The sequence below is a fragment of the Stenella coeruleoalba genome, assembly GCF_951394435.1.
Source record: "Stenella coeruleoalba genome assembly, chromosome: X".
In the NCBI taxonomy this organism is placed as follows: Eukaryota; Metazoa; Chordata; class Mammalia; order Artiodactyla; family Delphinidae; genus Stenella; species Stenella coeruleoalba.
In genome coordinates this window covers 55,310,334-55,328,971 of record NC_137152.1, presented here as the reverse complement: position 1 = coordinate 55,328,971, position 18,638 = coordinate 55,310,334, and the positions used below count along the sequence as shown (strand labels likewise).

The 18,638-nt window shown below is 49.7% G+C and overlaps 1 protein-coding gene across 1 annotated transcript; it reads right to left on the bottom strand.

Annotated features, from left to right (window-relative positions):
• Positions 1-5,942: 5,942 nt before the first annotated feature.
• GJB1 (gap junction protein beta 1) lies at positions 5,943-6,797 on the bottom strand (the record flags this gene model as incomplete). The annotated part of the gene is made up of 1 exon (XM_079910805.1): positions 5,943-6,797. The coding sequence occupies one exon, from the start codon at positions 6,795-6,797 to the stop codon at positions 5,943-5,945; it is 855 nt and encodes a 284-aa protein (XP_079766931.1).
• Positions 6,798-18,638: the final 11,841 nt, after the last annotated feature.

Sequence of the window (18,638 nt, the reverse complement as noted above, 5' to 3'; positions counted from 1 at the left end):
ATCTGCTTTTCAAGACTTTTATCTCTAATTGTGGAATGAAAGTCTTTGTCACCTTGAAGGGAAGGCGGAGGGGAAAGAGAAAGGAGCAAGGGAACTGCTGGAAAACCAAGCATGTGTTTGAGATCCCTAAGGTTAAGGGAAAGAAATAGTGGAATTTTCAAAAGCTTATCTTGATTTAGGGGGTTGAAAGGTAGGGGTTCTGAATAACTCTCTTGCCCCATCTTGCCTGTACTCCCCACATTGCCTTGCTTCCCAGGGATGGACAGTTTCTGCATCCTGCTCCAGGCAGAGATCTCAGAAGACACCCTCTCCCTCCAGACTGCCCTTCCCTGTCTGAGCACAGGACAGCCCCTTCCTCAGCTTTCACCGTTTCTCTCTCTTAACCTTAGGGCCCCCACAAAGCACATCTTGGTTTCCAGCAGTTTAATATTTTCATATCGTACTGAGCTTCCCCCACTTCACCCCTCCATCATGAAACCCTTCCTGAGGCAGCGTAGAGTGGTTACTTTGGTGTAGAGGAGATAGCACAGATTTTGGATTAGAATAGGCCTAAGTGTTCATTCTAGCGCTGCAGTTTTCAGCTGGACATATTACTTAACCTCTCTGACCCTCCATTTCCTCACCTACAAGCATGGGTATAGTAATAGCTATGTTGCCATTACTGAGATGATGTATGTAAGTGCTTAATTTGGCACCAAATCTGGTCCATACTGGATGCTCCATAAGGAGCCTCCTTTCCTTTCATCCGCCTAAGTTGTTTGTAAGTCTGGGAATAAAGTTTCAGACTTTATTATGATTGAGACACATGCTTTTCATTAAAACTACATTAAGAATTAAGACCGCCACCCCGACAGCCATCCTTCCACTTATATCTGAACGTGGCCATATGTACCACTACGTGTGTGCAAACATGCTGACTTGCGTACTTCAGCACACACACGGCAATTGACAACTAGACAGTCAAGAAAGCACCGTTAGGTGAGACAAAGAGTTTAGTTCAGTGTTTCAAAGATCTGGTGAATTGTTGGAGGATGGCAAAGATGGTGAGAGGAAATAGAAATACACACCTGTATAGAGCTTACTATCAACTAGGCACTATTCTAAGTGCTTTTTATGTAATGAATGCATTTGATCCTCACTACAGCCCTGTGACATATGCACTATTATTATCTCTATTTTACAGAAGAGGAAACTAGGCATAGAGTGGCCAAGCGACTTGGTGAAGGTCACTATGCCGTACCAACTTTTCACAGGGGCTTTAGTTGACATGGAAGACATCCGGTCACCGTCCTGAGTAAATTACCCTTTCTCTCTGAAGTCCATTGAAGTCCACTGTCAAATCGCTCTGCCATTTCTTCCACAGTTCACCGTCAACCTTAATGCATTGATATTGGATCTCCTCAAGATCTCCACAGTCTGCCTACCATGATGAGTACAGAATTGCCTACAAGTCTAGTAGGGGCCTAACTTTTAAAAAAAGAAGGGTCCTGCCTGCGACAGCTGAGAGTTCAAATTCCTGTGTAAGTTTCTCCACACAGCTTATGAGACCCTTCATGACCTGGCCCCAACCTACTTTGCCAGTCTCACCTCCTATGATGCCCCCCACTCCCCATCCCCGGCATTCTTTGCTCTAGAACACACTCTACTCCTTCAAGACTCTGAGCCTTTGCACATGCCTCTATCCTCTTCCCTGCTGCCCTTAATTCAACAGGCTAAGCACCTACTGTGTGCTAAGGTTGTGAAAGTAATTACCACACAGCTTGACAAGCACTCTAATCAACCGCACTACTACAACGTCCTGTGGGGATTCAGAATGGGGAGAGGACTCCTTCTCCCTGAGGGACTTGGGGGGAGGGGGCAAGGAGAAGAGAGTTGAGGGCTTCACATAGGAAATGACCTTTGAGCTGAGCCTTGAATGATTAGGAGTCTGCCGGTCAAGGAAGGGGAAGGAAACCGCTAAATTATCTCTGGCTCCTCCATCTCCCCACACTCAGACATCAAGTCCTGGTGTCGATTCTACATCTGAAGTGTCTCTTACGTTGGTCTCCTCTTATTCCTCCTGCCACTGTATGAGTCCCACAGGCCCCACTTGGGCTATTGCCCCAGTTCCATAGCTGGTCATTCTGCCTCTCATTTTTCCAACCCCCAATCCACTGTCTGTAGCTGCCAGAGTGAGCTCCCCAACCGCAAATCTGAAGGTGGCACTCCCCTACTCAAAACACTTAATGGTTTCCACCAGCCATAGGACAGTCTTAACCCCTTATAGTGACGTACAAGGCCCATCATACGATGGTCATAGTTTATCTGTCCTACCTCCCCTCTAGCCATTCCCCTCCTCAAATCCCGCGCAGCAGATTATTTGTCTAAGTCTGAAGACAATACCATACACTTTCAGACATCTGTGTGGTTTCTGCCTGCTTTATTCCCCCTCCCTAGAGTGCCCCAATCCTTTCCCCACCTGACAGGTTCAGACTGGCCTAGTCCAGGGATCAAAGAGAGCCCAGCTTGGTGGGCTTTTATAGCACCTTCTCTCCCACAGGTCAGGTCTGGCATTTAAGTACTGTGGAATCAGTAAATGGAGCAAGCAGTCCCTTCTAGCCACCACTGTGTGCACCCAGGCTGTCTGATTGGGCATCTGAATCAGTTCATGGTTGCCATGCCAATTCTCTATGGAGACTGCAGCCTGCTTTGAAATCCCAACTCAGTTGGCTGGGGCCTTGACTACTCTCCTAGTTCGGCCAGTCCCTTCATCCAGGAGCTGACTCTGTTCCTTTGTCCTCAGCTCCTCGTATCTCTGCACACAGATGCCTTTAAAAGACCATAAATGTCCCTAGAAGCACCAGTGCCATGAGAGAGAGTGCAAGAAGCTCCTATTACCAGCCCTTTTCTACCTCCAGATCAGACCCTTTGAATAGTGACCCTTAAATGGATCATGCTCAAGAGAAGTTTGCGACATCTTCTGGACTCTGCTGTTTGGACTGCTGTCCATTCCCTCGGGGAGCCAACCCTACTGTTGCCAAGTTCCTTCCACTATCTCCAGCCTAGCTGAACCGGCCTCACTCCTTTCTGGCTCTTTGTGAGTTCTAGCATGCCCTAAGGCTGTGGCCTCAGTGCTCGTGATACTATCATTCCTTACTTTACAGTGTGTAACCGGCTTTTGAACACATCTTGTTTGATTCTCACAAAAGCTCTGTGAAAGAGGTAGAGAGGTTATCATCAATCCTATATTGCAGATGAGGAAGCTGAGACTCAGAAAGGGTAAGTATGATGTGTCCAAGGGGCTAGAGCGCCAGGTTTCCGAATTCCATCGCCGTCTTCACTACCCTGGTCACTCTTCCAAGTGTCTACTGTGTGGCAAATACTAAGCCCCGCTTGCCTCCTGTTTCTCCCTTACACGATTGTGACAGAACAAATACAAAAGTCAGTCCTGGGGTTAGCCCGCCACACCCTCCTTGCTATCTTGTGTACACCAGCTCCCCTCAAGCTTCCTTTGGCCTGCTCCCACCTGCTTCACAGCAAACAAGAGTGAGAGTCCTCCTTTTGGCTGGAACACCCAGCCCGGTAGCTTTATTGTTCCACCACTGCCCCCTGGAGAGGAAAGCCTGGATCTGGAGATGGAACCTCTTTCCAAGGGGGATTCGTAGACTCTTCTGAAGAGAAACTAGATGTCTGAGGTGAGGGATTTAACATTTCGCAATGTGAGAAGGGCATGAAGTTCCTTTGTTGAACCAGGATGGATTTTTAAAAAGAAAAGCTTTCTCTCCATGGCCTTTTGGACAGAGAGGAAATGCTGTTGTTTGTGTTGTGTTGTGTTGTGTTGTGTTGTGGGTGGGTGGATTTCAATAAGAAAAGAAATCTCCCTACCATGAGGGGGTGGGGACCTCTCCTCTGACAGAGTATGCTGTCTGTTTCTAAGGAGGAAGGAAATTTCTTGCAGGAAAGGAATGTCTCTCTTTTATGAGAGGGGGAAGCTCTCTCTCAGGATTGCTGAGTGTGTGGGAAAGGAATACTTACTCTCCTTTCTTTTCTAAAGGAGAAACCTCCTTGAATGAGGAGCCCTTCCAGGCTTTCTGTCTGAAGGGAAAAGACTGTTTCTGGAGAACAATTCTGATAAGATTATGCCTGATTTTCTCTTCCTTTCTGATATACTTCCCACAGGGAGTCAGCATTCTCTGAAAGGGAGTGTCACATTTTTTCTATTAAGAGGTAGGGAAGCTGAGGGGAGAAACTTACTGTGGGGAAAACTCTTACTCCGAGGGGCCATAGGTGAGGGCAGTGACTCTGTGATGGGGAACTCTCATGAAACTGGGGGAGTCCTGTGGGAATCCGAGGAACCCAGAGTGTTAACGGGAGCTTAGAGAGGTGCTAGGGCAGCCCTTGTCTGCTCACAGGGAAGCTGAAGCTTGGGGAAGGGAATGCCTTGCTACTAAGTGACAGAACCAGGAGTTGAACCCAGCTTTATCAAGGGCCAGCCTGGACCTCTTCCTACCACAGCTGACCGAGAGAGAGGGAGCTACCTGCTTCTTGGGCGAGTGATGCTGGCGAGGAAACTGCTGCTGCTGCTGTGAAATCTTTGACCTGTGTTAGAGGCATCTCTGGGGTGGGAGGCATTGATTCCTGAGGGAAGGAAACTGGGGAGGAGGGTAGAATCTGGGGCTATGTCGGAGGAAAGGGGTCAAAGTCACTGTGCAATCCAATGGGTGGCTTGGGGGCATCAGTCAGCAGTGAACGCTGATTTTCGAGGAAGAACAGGGTATATTTCTCCCAGGAGTGCAGGGGACGTGTGGATGGAGCCACGGGGATGCCGGCTACCCTCTCCGACTTGCGAACTTTCTCTATCATTTCCTGTCTCTCCAGGAGGAGTTGTCGTTTTAATCTTTTTAAAATCAGAGGAAGGGGCCCAAGGAAACTTTTTGAGGGAATGTAGATGTTTTATAATAGATCGTGGTCATGTTTATGAAACTGCCCACAATTACCAAAACTCAATAAACTGTATACTTAAAATGGATGAAAAAAATCACATCAGAGGAAGGGGTAAGTGAATTAAAGCCCAATAAAGCTGTTATTAAAAAATGAGAGGGGGGAACCCCAAACCAAAACAACAAAAAACAGGAGAGAATGGCCCTGGGCCTGGTTTTGCCCGGCCTGGGGGGTGGCGATCCCTCCTTGGCAGTCTCAGCTACTCAAGTCACTAACTCTTTTGCCCATTCCTTTCTTGATCAGCAAAAAGCCAAGGCCAGCTCATCCAGGGGGAGGTCAGAGGTTGCAGGAGAAAGAACTTCACAAACACACAAGCCACCTCTTCGTTTACTGTAAAATCCTGTTTAATGTGTAACATTTCAGGCAGAGAGAGGCCTTAGGGACTAGAGGCAAAGGCAGCCCTGACCAACCCCCACTCCAGCTTATCTGCCTGCTTCTCCCCCCCTACCTCCTCCACCCCAGACATGTCCTCCTTTTCCTCGGGCCCGGCAAGCACTCTTCCTCCTTTTCTTGTGTTTGCTACCCTCCCTTCTCCACCCACACGTCCACAGCACCCTCCCTCCACTCCACTTGCCCACATCCCTCCCTACTGATGTGACTCCAGAAATAGGGTATCTGACAGCACAGGGTTAAGATTAGTTTCATAATTGGAGATGTTGTCAGAGCATCCTACCTCTGGTCCCCAGTGGTCCCAGGGAGAGAGAGAGTGAAGTGGAAGGGGTGCGGGCAACGAGCACGGCCCACACGCCCAGTAGCCTTGAGTGCTGGCGTGGGTGGCCTCCAGCTCCCCACCCCTTCAGCCCCTGAGGCAGAAGGCCCTGGGAGGAAGGGAAGTTGGGAGGGAAGGAAGGTTTTGATGGAGCAATCCCTAGCAGTCCGAGGCCTGTGCACCGGCAGGGGAGAAGGAGGGGCAGGCCGGTGCAGGGTGGGGGACGGGATGGGAGGTTGCCTGGTCTGTGGCATCAGCAGGCTGAGCAGCGGTCGCTCTTCTCGGCCAGCCCGGCCCCGGTGCCGGGGCTGCGGCGCAGTATGTCTTTCAGGGAGCCGTCCTGCTCGCTGAGCAGCTTGTTGATCTCGTTCTGCTTGTACTCAGGTGAGAGGCGGTGGCCGAAGCCCCCGGAGCCCTTGCGGGAGGGCGGATTGGAGCGGCGCTGGGCTCGGCGGGCGCAGGCCCGGAAGATGAGGTACACCACCTCGGCCACGTTGAGGATGATACAGATGCCGGAGGCGGCCAGCATGAAGACGGTGAAGACGGTTTTCTCCGTGGGGCGGGACACGAAGCAGTCCACTGTGTTGGGGCAGGGGTAGGCCTCACATTTGACCAGCCGCACCATGGCATAGCCAGGGTAGAGCAGATAAAAGACGTACATGAAGGCGGCCTCGAACAGCAGCCGGAAGACCACGCTGATGACATAGGTCCACCACAGTGTCCCTGAGATGTGGACCTTGTGCCTCTTCACCTCCTCCAGGTGTAGGGGGTCCCCGTGGCCCTCAAGTCGCAGCATTTTCTTTTCTATGTGCTGCTGGTGAGCCACGTGCATGGCCACGAGGAGAGCTGGGGTGGAAACCAAGATGAGCTGCAGAGACCACAGACGCACATGGGAAATGGGGAAAAAGTGGTCGTAGCAGACGCTGTTGCAGCCAGGCTGGAGGGTGTTACAGATGAAGGAAGACTTCTCGTCACCCCACACGCTCTCGGCAGCCACCACCAGCACCATGATTCTGAAGATAAAGATGACCGAGAGCCACACTCGGCCAATGGCAGTAGAATGCCGGTTCACACCACTGAGCAAGGTGTACAAACCCGTCCAATTCATCCTGCCTCATTCACACCTGCAAAACATGAGCCACAGAGCAAGCTGTCAGGAAGCTGGGGCCGAAAGCCAGGCACCATGACACTGCCTGACACTCCCTTACCCCTTCCAAGAGCCAGTGACAAGAAAGGAAGAAGGAGAGTCATAGCTTTCCTCACCACCCCCTCTCCCGTGCTAGCCTCTCCTTCTCTTTCTCTTCCTCCTCCTTCTCCTCCCTCACTCACTTGATGACTTGACCTCCCTGAGCCCCATCTCCCTTCTTCGCCTTCATCCAACATTCTTTCCTCTCCTGCCCTTTGTTGCCAGGCCCATCTTGTTCTGCTGTCGGCCCATCCTCTTTAGCTCCCCCTCCCCCAGCTCCTTAAGTCTGGACCTGGGGCAAACCCAACAAAGCCTCATTACCTTGGGGAGCGCCTATCCCTGAGGCCACCCAGACAGGTCCCCTATGGTCTCATGTCTGTGCAGGGGGAGTGGTCCCTGGGTCCGCGCCTGCGTCCCAATTCATCGCCGCCCGGTGCTGGGGAGTCATATGCTGCTTTATACCCAGTGTCTGCACAATGGGACCTTTGTGGGGCTCTGAACAACGCCCTTTAGAATTCAGATCAAACGCCCTGACTTCCGCCCACCCTACACACAGAGCACTTGTGTCCCAGCGCCGGACACCCAGCCTGCACCCACCTGTTCTGTGCCCGCCCGGTCCATCGCCGCACCCGCCCCATAGCCCCACCAGAAGAATGGCCACAGCGGGGCGGGCGGGGGGGAAGATGGAACAAAGACAGGTGCATGTAAGAGGGGACCCGGGGGAACCAGGAGGCTCTGGGCTGAGGCCCTCTCCGGTGACTCTACTAGAAACTTAGATTCAGCAGGATTTTTCCTAGGCTTAGATCCCCTCCAGGGAACGGGTGAGCTTTGAGCTTAGGAAAGGGAGCTCACATTTATCAAGCCAGGAACTGTGCTAAGCGTTTCCCCATACATTCTTTCTTTTGACCCATTTAGCAAGCGTCTAAGGACTGTTACCCCAGTCTTTCCAGCTGAGGAAGCTGAAGCTCAGATAAGTTAAGTAACTCACTCAAGATCACACAGCTGAAGTGTTTGAGTAAGATGAAACACAAAGGTATCCGCAACAGAAGTCTAGGCTCTTTCCACGGTATAATCCTTGTGCTTTTGCTGATGGTGTCCACAAAAGCGAAGCCTAGCCGTTAATGACAACAACAACAGCAGCAGCAGCAACAAAAGCAAAGGCTAATGCTAGCCATAAAAGCACAAGAAACAAGGAAGCTGCTGACCAGTGCGTACAGTCCAACTCCAGTGTCATGGAGCAAACCCTGACCATCCCTCCTTGAGCCCATATCAAGGGTGGCCAGGTGAGGACAAGCCAGGAGGAGAAAGCAAACATTAAGCAAGCAAACAGAAAGTTAGAAGACGGAATAGGTAAGAGTCACCTAGCTTTGGGTGTGAATCCTGGTTCTTCACTGGCTACGACTTTGGGCTGAGTTACCGAACCTCTGAGTCTGCCGTGTTCATCTATAAATGGGGCTAATACCCAGTGTTATGGTGAGGTTCAAAGAAGCAACCTGCAAAAGTTCTTAGCCCAGCTCCAATATCATAGTTGGTGATCAAGGGAAGTAAAAACCTTATCAGGAAGAGAATACAATGTGGCTTCGGAGGAACTAAGTGATCTGCCAAACCCAATATCCCTCTTTTTTCCTTCCCAATGCTGTTGTTGACCTATAGTGTCTCTCTGAGACAGAACAGACTGTTCCATTGCTGCCCTGCCCCCAAGTCAAGCATACATGGTAACTCCTGGTTTCCTGAGCTTGCCGGTTGCTCTAGGGAAGAAATTCCCCTCTGTCCCTTAGGCAGGCAAAGAAGGCCTCCTTCTACCTCCCACCACTTCTGCCATTAAGTTGCAAGGAGATCATGCTGGAAGCCGGGAACTGGCTGTGAGAACACACAGACCTGGATGCAGGGGCAGTGGTTGTTGTAGGGGAAAGGGTAGGGTATTAGCAACTGGAAAAGCTGTGGGGAACGGAACGGAATGACAGGAACTAGGGGACGAAGGGACGGCCCATGGGAGATAGATTACGTCCCTGAACAAGTTTCCTTCATTTAGCTTAACAAAAAAACCTCAGCCAGTTTATGCTGTGGGCCTAAACCAGTATGGGAAAAGCAGGGACGCAGGTGCCCTTTCTCCCAAGCCTGGGATTCTGAAGGCAGAGCTGCTACAGGAGGTACCCCGGGAAGAAACGCTTCATCCAGTGAGACATGTTAGAGTCAAAAACAGGTGGTCGAGGAGCATTATTAAGAATAACCATTTCCTGAGCCCCTGTTATGTGCCAGGCCCTTGCACGCACACGATCTCATGTGAATCTCAGAACAACCCCGTGACGGAGGTGTTATTTGTAATCCTCATGTCACAGAGGAGGAAACTGAGGCAAAGGAAGGCGAAGAAACTTACCCCAGTGTCACAAGGGTCATGCAGTATGGGTATGACTCCAGAGCCCATACCCTTTCCCATAAGGTTTTACTGCCTCAGTAAATCATTTTTCTTTCTATGAGTGTGTTTCAGAAACAGAGAGATCGAAGACTGGTCTGGCTTTTATTCTCCTCTAGCCCTTCTCCCCTTTCCTATAACTGACAGCTGTTTTCCTCTCCTCCCTTCCCAGGGCTTTCGGGGGCCTCCTGATTTGTTCTGTTTCCCCTTCCTTACCTTTCTCCAGCTGCTTCCTCAAGCCCCAAAGCAAACTTCATGTGTTCTCTTCTCTCTGTCCCTCAGCGGTGCCCCACAGACAGCCTGGCCACCCCTGAGTTTCTAGGTTCTTGTAGCTCTCCGCCTCCCATCTTCTTGAGCCCTCTGGGACATATCCAGGAGCTCCCTTTGGGGCCCCTAAGGACCCTTGTGCAGGCACTGGGATCTCAATTTTTGCTCTCCCTTTGGAAGGAGAGCTGATCCCTATGTCAACATCAATACCTCAAGGGTTTCATTTCAAAAACATCCAGGGGACTTACCTGATTTTGAAATCCAAACTGTTTTTGTGACTTTGGGTTAAAGTCCAGGTATTGATATGCTCTGTGTTGCTCCAGGAGTGTTTTGCTCTCATGTTTAATTGGGCAAGACTTCTCTGACCATGTCAGGCTCTGGCCTTGTCCTCATATTCAGGTTTGCCCAAGCACTCGAGCACAGTTCCAAATCAGGAGATCGTCCTTAGTGCCTCCAACTAATATTATACCCACTTCTCAGACAAGGCAGTCGAGGCTCAGGGAGGTTAAATAACTTACCTCAATGACAACTGCACTGCTGCTAAATGGTAGAGTCAAATTTCAAATTTGTTCTCCTCTGACCCTAAAGCCTTTGTACACTGGCAGCCTCTCTTCCTTAAAGGACGATGTATTCTGAGACCAGGCCCATAACTCAAAAACGTATACTCCTTTCCACATGTGCCAGCATGCGTGGGTATGCGTGCACACACGCACACTTTCATCAAGTCTGTCTCTCTCTTTCTGCTCCCACCTCTTCCCTGTACCTCCTTCCAACTCCTTGTGTCTTTCTGGTTTGGGGAAGAGAGGCCCGGCTGGGCTGGCTGAGGTTACACTCAGCTTCAGACTCCACACTCCCTCCCCTGTTTCACAGGCAGCCTCTGGCCAGGAAAGGACAGGGACCTTTCTTTGAGATTTTCTTCTGAATTCTGGGCTGCCTTCATCAGTTTGGCGTGGCTAAGACCAAACTCCTCCAGCCCTCTGCCTCTTCACCTGCTTCTCTTCCCTGCCTACCCCCTGTGGTTCCACAGCACCTCAGTCGCTGCACTGTTCCCTCTACGCTGCCATACGTATTCTGTGGCCGGGCTTGGGTCAGGGCCAATCTAGCTCATTCCAGTTTTCTTCTTCTCTCACTCTGCCATGGTCTTTCCACAGAACTCCTGCTAATATCAGCTCCCTTCGTCACTGTTTGGACTATGCCCTCTTACGGCTCAATCAGACTATGCCCTCTTACGGCTCCATCAGCTATCTGACTTCCTGTTGCTCTCTACTTGGGCTTATTATAGCAGCCACCATTTATGAAATACCTACTGTGTGCTAGAAGTGGTCTGTTCCTTAACTCTTATCCTCACTACAACCCTGTGAGCTGTGGGTTATTGTCTGCAATTCACAGAGGAGGAGATGGAGGCTCAAAGAAGCTGAGTAACTTATCACACAGCTGGTAAGCCAGTCCTGGAGCTCAGATTAGGATTCATGTTGGCCCCTCACCAAAGCCTGGGTCCCTTCCCCATTGTTCTGCTGCATCCTCATATATACTTCTCTCCATTCAAACCCCTCTTGTCTCTATTCTCCTCTCCCCATCTCATTTTCTAAAAGTCCATGCATTCTGAAGTACTATTCCCAACAGCTGGAACAACTTTTAAACAGCTGGGGGGGGGGGAGCCACCCGTCTTTTAGATCTCCCAGTCATCAGTTACTCCAAGCTCAGCTTGAGTCTCCCTGTCTCCCTCAAGAAGATGGAAACGCATGCTCCCAAATCTTGGCCCCGTTGGCTGGTCCTCTGGGCCTGCTGAGTGCACTGTATTCATCCGCTGACAGCCCCCATGTTGGTTGCATGCCTGGTTTACCTTCTAATCAGGGAAGGAAGACAGCACCTGGCAGTGCCCAGAGGCCCCACCGAACCCTAACCCTGTGTGGCAGGAAATGTCTTAAAGAGATAAACTTGGCCACCCTGAGCTTGGTGGGGGCCCCTCAAGTCTTTCTGGGGATTTGACCCTGTGGAGATGAGGGGGATTCTTGTCTGGGAAAAAAAGAGTGAGAGCAGAAGCAACACGGAGCCTGGAAAGAGGATGAGTTGGGGGTTACAGAGAGAAACTAAGCAAGCCTGGCGGGAGGGGCCTCAGCCCAGCTCAGAGGGAAGCAGAGGAGGGATCTAAGTGGCTGAATGCTGAGCCCAAGAGAAGGCAAAACCCGGGCCTCTCCCCAGCCCCCGCTTCTGCCCTCCTGGGCCACACCAGCCCCCGGGGCCCACCTCCCTCAGCCCCCAGCTTCCTCACCTGGCTGCTGCTGCCCTTTCCCAGGGAATGTCTGCAGGCGTGTCTGCACTATGTCACTAGGTACTGTCAGCCCAGTCCAGGGGAGGGACAAAGAGTCCAGGGCTGGAGCCAGATATGGCCCACAGCCCAAGAGGAACCAGACAAACATTAACCAGCCCTACTTCCTCCCACACACAATCATTAAATAAGATTGATCCCCTGAGCTCCCAGTGGCTTTGGAGACACAAATCACATAGCCTGAAGTTACTGCCCTGTCCCAGACGAAGAGAGGCATCATCGTCGCCCATGTATGCATATTTAGCCCAGTCTGGGGGGCTGAACTGGACCTGGGCTCATTAACAGCCCTCAGCCTTCCCCCACCCCTGGCCATAGGTAGATCCAATGTGTGCCATCCCTTCCATCCCTTCCAGCTCCCAGTCTTTAAAATGATATGACTATGGGGAGGAAAAAAAAAAGCCATGGGCAATGCTTACTGGCCCCTTGAGGCTGAGGTGAGAGACAGCAGTGCTTCCCCCACATGGCAGTACCAGGGTGCTCTGTGGCCCTCTGTTTATTGCCCATGCCCTGAGTGGCTAGGGATGGACCAAAGTATTTCCAATCCCATCCCAGAACCCCAAAACCTCTTCAGAATTGCCTTCTACCCTCGGGGCCAAGGCAGTTGAACCACAAAATGTATCGTGTGCAGCAACAGATCTTGGCAATCATTAAGGTAAACAGAGAATGTCAACCATTAACTGAGGGATCAGTCCAGTTTGAAGGAAGGTTTACCTGAAGATCCTGCTAATTCTGTGACCTGAGGGGCAGTGAAGAAATAAGTGAAGTCAGCAGAAACTGGTCACCTGCCTTCTCTTCACCCCAGCCCAAGCTCACTGCCAGAAAGAGAGCCAGAGCTCTGGCTTCCCTTGGCCATACCCGGGCATATGGGTACATCAATTGATAAGTCTTCACTGGACACCTGTTGGGTACCCAGTACTGGTTACATGCCAGGGGCAGATGGCAGGAGAGGGGAAAACGTCCTAACTGTTCTTAAGGAATTTATCAACTTCCGGAGGAGACAAGACCAAGACTCAAAAGTTGCCATGAGGGATTTCCCTGGTGGCGCAGTGGTTGGGAATCTGCCTGCCAATGAAGGGGACATGGGTTCGAACCCTGGTCCGGAAAGATCCCACATGCCGCAGAGCAACTAAACCCGTGTGCCACAACTACTGAGCCTACGTGCCACAACTACTGAAGCCCACGTGCCTAGAGCCTGTGCTCTGCAACAAGAGAAGCCACCACAATGAGAAGCCCTCGCACCCCAACGAAGAGTAGCCCCCACTCGCCGCAACTAAAGAAAGCCCATGGGCAGCAACAAAGACCCAAAGCAGCCAAAAATAAATAAATAAATAAATTGTGTGTGTGTGTGTGTGTGTGTGTGTGTGTGTGTGTGTGTGTATACATACATAATAAGAGTAAAGTATGGGTGAGAGTCGGAAAGGTAAAGGGTAGGGTTAGCATTCCGGGGAGGAAGAACACTGTGAGTAAAGGCACAAAGGTAGGAATGAGTGGGGCATGTCTGGGAGACAGAAAGGAGACAAGACTGTGTTGGGTGGCTGTGGACAATACCATCAGTCAGCTAAGGGGCTCAGAGCAGGAAGGATATTTAAAGTCAGGTAGGGAATTCCTTCAGTGAGTGTCTGGTAAACTTGGTATAAGGCAAAACTGAACTAGACACCATGGGGGACAGGCTGAATGCCATTCTTTGGCACTTGGCAGTTCCTGCTGAGAGTACAGGTTGGAGTAGATAAAGAGGACTAGCTTTTCTTGAGTACTTAATGGGTGAAAGGCAACGTTCAAAGTGCTTTGCAAGTATCACTTTGATTCTCAAAATAGCCCTCTGTGGACTTCCCTGGTGGCGCAGTGGTTAAGAATCCGCCTGCCAATGCAGGAGACACGGATCCAAGCCCTGGTCTGGGAAGATCCCACATGCCGCGGAGCAACTAAGCCCGTGTGCCACAACTACTGAAGCACGCGGGCCTAGAGCCCGTGCTCCGCATCAAGAGAAGCCACTACAATGAGAAGCCCGCGGACCGCAACGAAGAGCACCCCCTTGCTGCAACTAGAGAAAGCCCGCGCACAGTAGCAAAGACCCAACGCAGCTGAAAGTAAATAAAATAAAAAATAAATTTATTAAAAAAATAGCCCTCTGCGGTATATGTTATTAATATTCCCATGTTACAGGGGAATTAAGGCACACAGAGGATAAGTGACATAACTGAGGTCACCCAGCTAGCAAGTGACAAAGCAAGATTTGAACCCAGGGAGTCTGGCACCAGAGCTTGTTAGTTTAACCATGACATCACAGCTGATGAGCTCTATAGGTCCCATGGAGTATCTGAGTGAGAACTGGTCCTTGACTCTAGAAGGGTCTAAGCTAGCAGGAGAGATGAGAGGTATACCCGAGTACCTACAACAAGGGAGTATGTCCTAAATGACATACGTAGATATGAGGGGCCAGAAGGCATTCAGATATAGGAGTATTAAGGTAGGTTTTATTGGAAGAGGCAGAGTGGGACATGGGTCATAAAAGAGATAGAGACGCCAGGCATTCCAGGTGACAGGAAGCTGTGAGATGTTTAGGGAATGGTGGGCAGACCTGTTTGACCAGAAGAGAAAGCTCCTATAACAGAGCTCCTAGGAAAGGAAAATACAGGTCAACATCAGTGTGTACTCATTGTTTCTTAGAGTTCGGACATGGTTTCTCTAGGGTGCTTGCAGTTCTAGGCTACAGGAAGTCTTTTAGAGTAGTTTGTAGCTGTATAAAAAATACTATTGTTAGAAGCCACTTATCCTCTGCCTGTTTATTGCTGCTTGAATACATCTTCTGGATGGGGTGCTGCTGCAAGAGAGAGGAAAGGCGAGGGGAGAGAATGGAGAGCAAGGGAGAGGGAAAGAGGGGAGGAAAACGGAGAGGAGAGGAGGAAAACTGTACTGCAGGGAGCAGCGCAAATCCATTTGCTTCTGGTAAGCAGCTAAAATCAGCGTCTGCCTTGAATCCTAAGTAGACCTTCTTCTTGCAGTGGACGTTTTGGGGGAATATTAAAATTTTTTTTACATCAGACTGCTTATTTCCTCAGATTCACTCAGGGAGATCTTCATTAGATCTGGAAACATACAAGATAAGAGGCCCTAAACATAAGCCTGCTGTCTCCGGCGTGGCTCAGACATTAGCCCAAACAAGGGCTTCCCCCATTCTGTTCCACCCAGGACCAGGACAGTTGCTGGAAAAAACTGATCACTTTATTTCAGAGCACATTTCACCAGCAACATGGTCATAGTTCAGAGGTTCTGAACTCATCAACAGAATCAGCAGGCCGGTGGGAGCTCTGCTCATCACACCCCAGAGCAGTGCCGGCTGCCTCAGCACAGCGATCTTGAGGCTTCCCGGGATGGCCTGCAGCAGTACTGAATTGCATGTGGAGTCCATCATCCAGTCCGTCCCTGGGCCTCATTACTGAACAAAATGTGGCATTTTGTATGGCTTTGATCAATGAGACAGCATTGCTGTATGGCTCAGCAATCAAAGGGGACAGCTTCCCATATAAATGTTGCTTAAGACACACAGGCCAAAAAGATCTTCCCAAATGGGTCCATAAGATTAAGGAAATGGCTAACCCTGAAAATCTGCAGAACATTTCAAAAGTCCCCACCTCAGCTCAGGCTGTGGAAGGTTATGCAAACTGTTTCCATAAGGGCTGCTAGGGAAAAATGGAAGTTTTCCTGTATTCATAATTGGTTTTCGTTGTCACAAATCCTTTTTAAAGGACACATATTATATGAATGAGTTTGTGTCTCAGGAATTCATATTCTTAGAAGAGGTCAAGAAGGGGGAGTTATTGGGCTTCCCTGGTGGTGCAGTGGTTAGAGTCCGCCTGCTGATGCAGGGGACACGGGTTCGTGCCCCGGCCTGGGAAGATCCCACATGCCGCGGAGCGGCTGGGCCCGTGAGCCATGGCCGCTGAGCCTGCGCGAACGGAGCCTGTGCTCCGCAATGGGAGAGGCCACAACAGTGAGAGGCCCGCGTACCGAAAAAAAAAAAAAGGGGGGGGGGAGTTATCAATATTTTTTCAAGAGAGTTTCTGAACAACTGGACACAGTGTACCAATTCACTTGACATTAAGCATATACCTTTTGCTCTCAGGACAGTTTGGAGCAGGGAACAAAGCAAAGTTGCTTCAGCCGTCCCCTCAAAAAACCTGAGTGTAAAATATCCTGAAACCAGCCCCACATGGTCAGGATAGTGCACTCATTCTACCAACAGTAAAGCTTATTGATTTCTTGGGAGTAAGAGCATTAAGCAGCACCATATCCGCTCCCTGCAGTTTGAAATTCACTTTGCCTCCATTTTTGTATTTTATCAAGACCCGAATTCCTGGGGTTTGAGGAATGGTACTGTATTTCACTGGCGTCTGATCACTGCACCAAAAGAGGGTATGCTTGCAAAAGATTCCAGAAAATTGCACATCATTTCAGGTAGCCAAGTGAAACAAGGGTAATGGGAAATTGGAACTTTTGGGCTCCCATCTTAATGCTACAGCTTGATGTCCATTTCCTGATCTTTCTGCTTTGGGGTACAGTGTGCTGTAGGACCCAGGGAGCGGTGCAGGGGAAGAAAATTCCTAGGTTGCATCCAATCCCAAGGGGTCTAGACGTAGCATGATAGCAGTGAGGAATCAGAGAGGAGTCCAGGTTATAGCCAGAAAAATGGGGCCAAGAGTCAAGTTTGAAGGGTGAAGCAAAAAGGACACAGAAGAATTTAGCTTGTTCTGCTAATTGTCCAAGTTTGCTAATTGTCCAACCTGATGAGCTGACTCCCTGCCCATTAAGCTGCTAATAGTTTAGTACTTTCTTTCCAGTTTCCTTTCTTTTTCTTTTCTTTTTTTTTTTTTTTTGGTCGCGCCCCACAGCTTGTGGGATCCTAGTTCCCCGACCAGGGATCGAACTTGGGCTCTCAGCAGTGAAAACTGCAGAGTCCTAAGCACTGGACCACCAGGGAATTCCCACCAGTTTCCTTTCTTTACATATACACTGATCACTGAAATCATACTGTATATAAAGGGGATTTCTTTTTCATAGGATCCTTTTCCAGGACTTCCAAGTAGAAATGTATTGGTTCATCACCCACCCCCTCAAACTGATAATCCAATAAAACATGTAAATCAGGCCCTAAATAGAAGTCCCGAGGCTCATCATTTCTGTCTAATCTTTGGACTTCTCTGCTCTTCCCTCTGTCACCCAAGTTTGTCAGCAATAACACCATGAATGCCTCATCCAGAATCCCTCTGCCTCAGCAATCAGAGCCACTGCCCCTCTTATTTCTCTGAACCACCCAGTGCTCTTATGTCAATACCTAAGGGAGTGCCAGGCTGCTGATGACACCCTGAAGGCCAAGGCTTTTGTTGACAAGCATTGCTCATAGGAGGGATGGTAGGCTGCCTAGGTAGGAAACCCAGGCACTTTTCCCCCAATTCCACCTGCCCCAGTCAACTCTGCTGCCAATTAAAGGACTGATTCCTAGGCCCATTCATATCCCTGAAATCATGAACCCCATTGCCTTCTGCCTAAAGCTGCCCCTGTTCCTGTTCACGTACATCCATCCACCCTACCAGGGATAGGGAGTCAGCAAGTGTGTTACAGGGATTCCTGGATAGCCTCACCAACCTGGATTCCAGGGAGAGAACTGTGGGTCAGAGGGGTACCCCTAAGAGCTTGAGTCCAACCTTAACTTTCATCCATAATGCTTTGAGCCAACTCACCTCCAGCCCCAGCCAATACAGTGGTGTGTGTGTGTGTGTGTGTGTGTGCACGCGTGTGTGCGTGCGCGTGCGTGTGTCACAAGGAGAAAATAGGATCTACTCCTATATATCTTCTTTAAACTGCCAAATCAGTCCCTGCAACAGGCTCTGAGCACTGTATAAAAGAGGGAGCTCTCATACCTCTTCATCCTTTACAGCCTTCATTCTAACTTGCCTACTTTCCTTAATTTGTTCCTTGCACCTGAATTGGACAATCCTGCTCCCAAGCCTCTCAGACAAAGATTTTGTCTCCCTTCTGTTTCCATCCTCATCTTGCCTTTTGTTTAAAGATTATGGTTCTCCTCTATGGCTTTGCTGCTCTGGGCCTCCACATGTGAAAACCTCTTCTATTTGGATGCCCCTAGGATCCTTCTCCCTCTGCTCGCCCCAGAAGCAGACACATCCTGAATCAGGATTCCATAATCTATGGGGCCTCTGCCTCAGATAAAAAAATAAGAGCTTCAGATTCTCTGAAGAGGCCTCCATTTTGGTTGATTTTTCCTCCTACAAAAGACAAGGGTGATTGAGCTACTTCATTGTCTCCTAGGCAATGGGTGTTCAGTGGCATTGGATTTGCCAGCATGAGGGCGCTTTTCAGAATGTCAAGTGGTTATTGATTGCTGAATCTGTGTTGGTGCTTTAATAAACATAAACTGCTCTTTCTCACTGTTGACATTTCACTTCACAGTGTTGGGGATGGGTTGAGCTGTAGCATGCACTGAGGTTTGGCATTACTCCTAGAGAACAACATTGTCTACAAAACTGAGTTACACACCTTGATAAAGAAGCCCTGACTGTTATCACATGAGTCACAAGAACTTCCACAATGATTTCATACTTATCACAAGATTTTGGGGAGGGCTCTTTCCCAAGTATTAACCCACACTTTAAACTAGGTAGCCACATACGTAGCATTGGAGTGTTTCACTCAGTTCTAATGATCGTAAGTTTGTCTCTGAGCCCGGAAGAGCAATTTC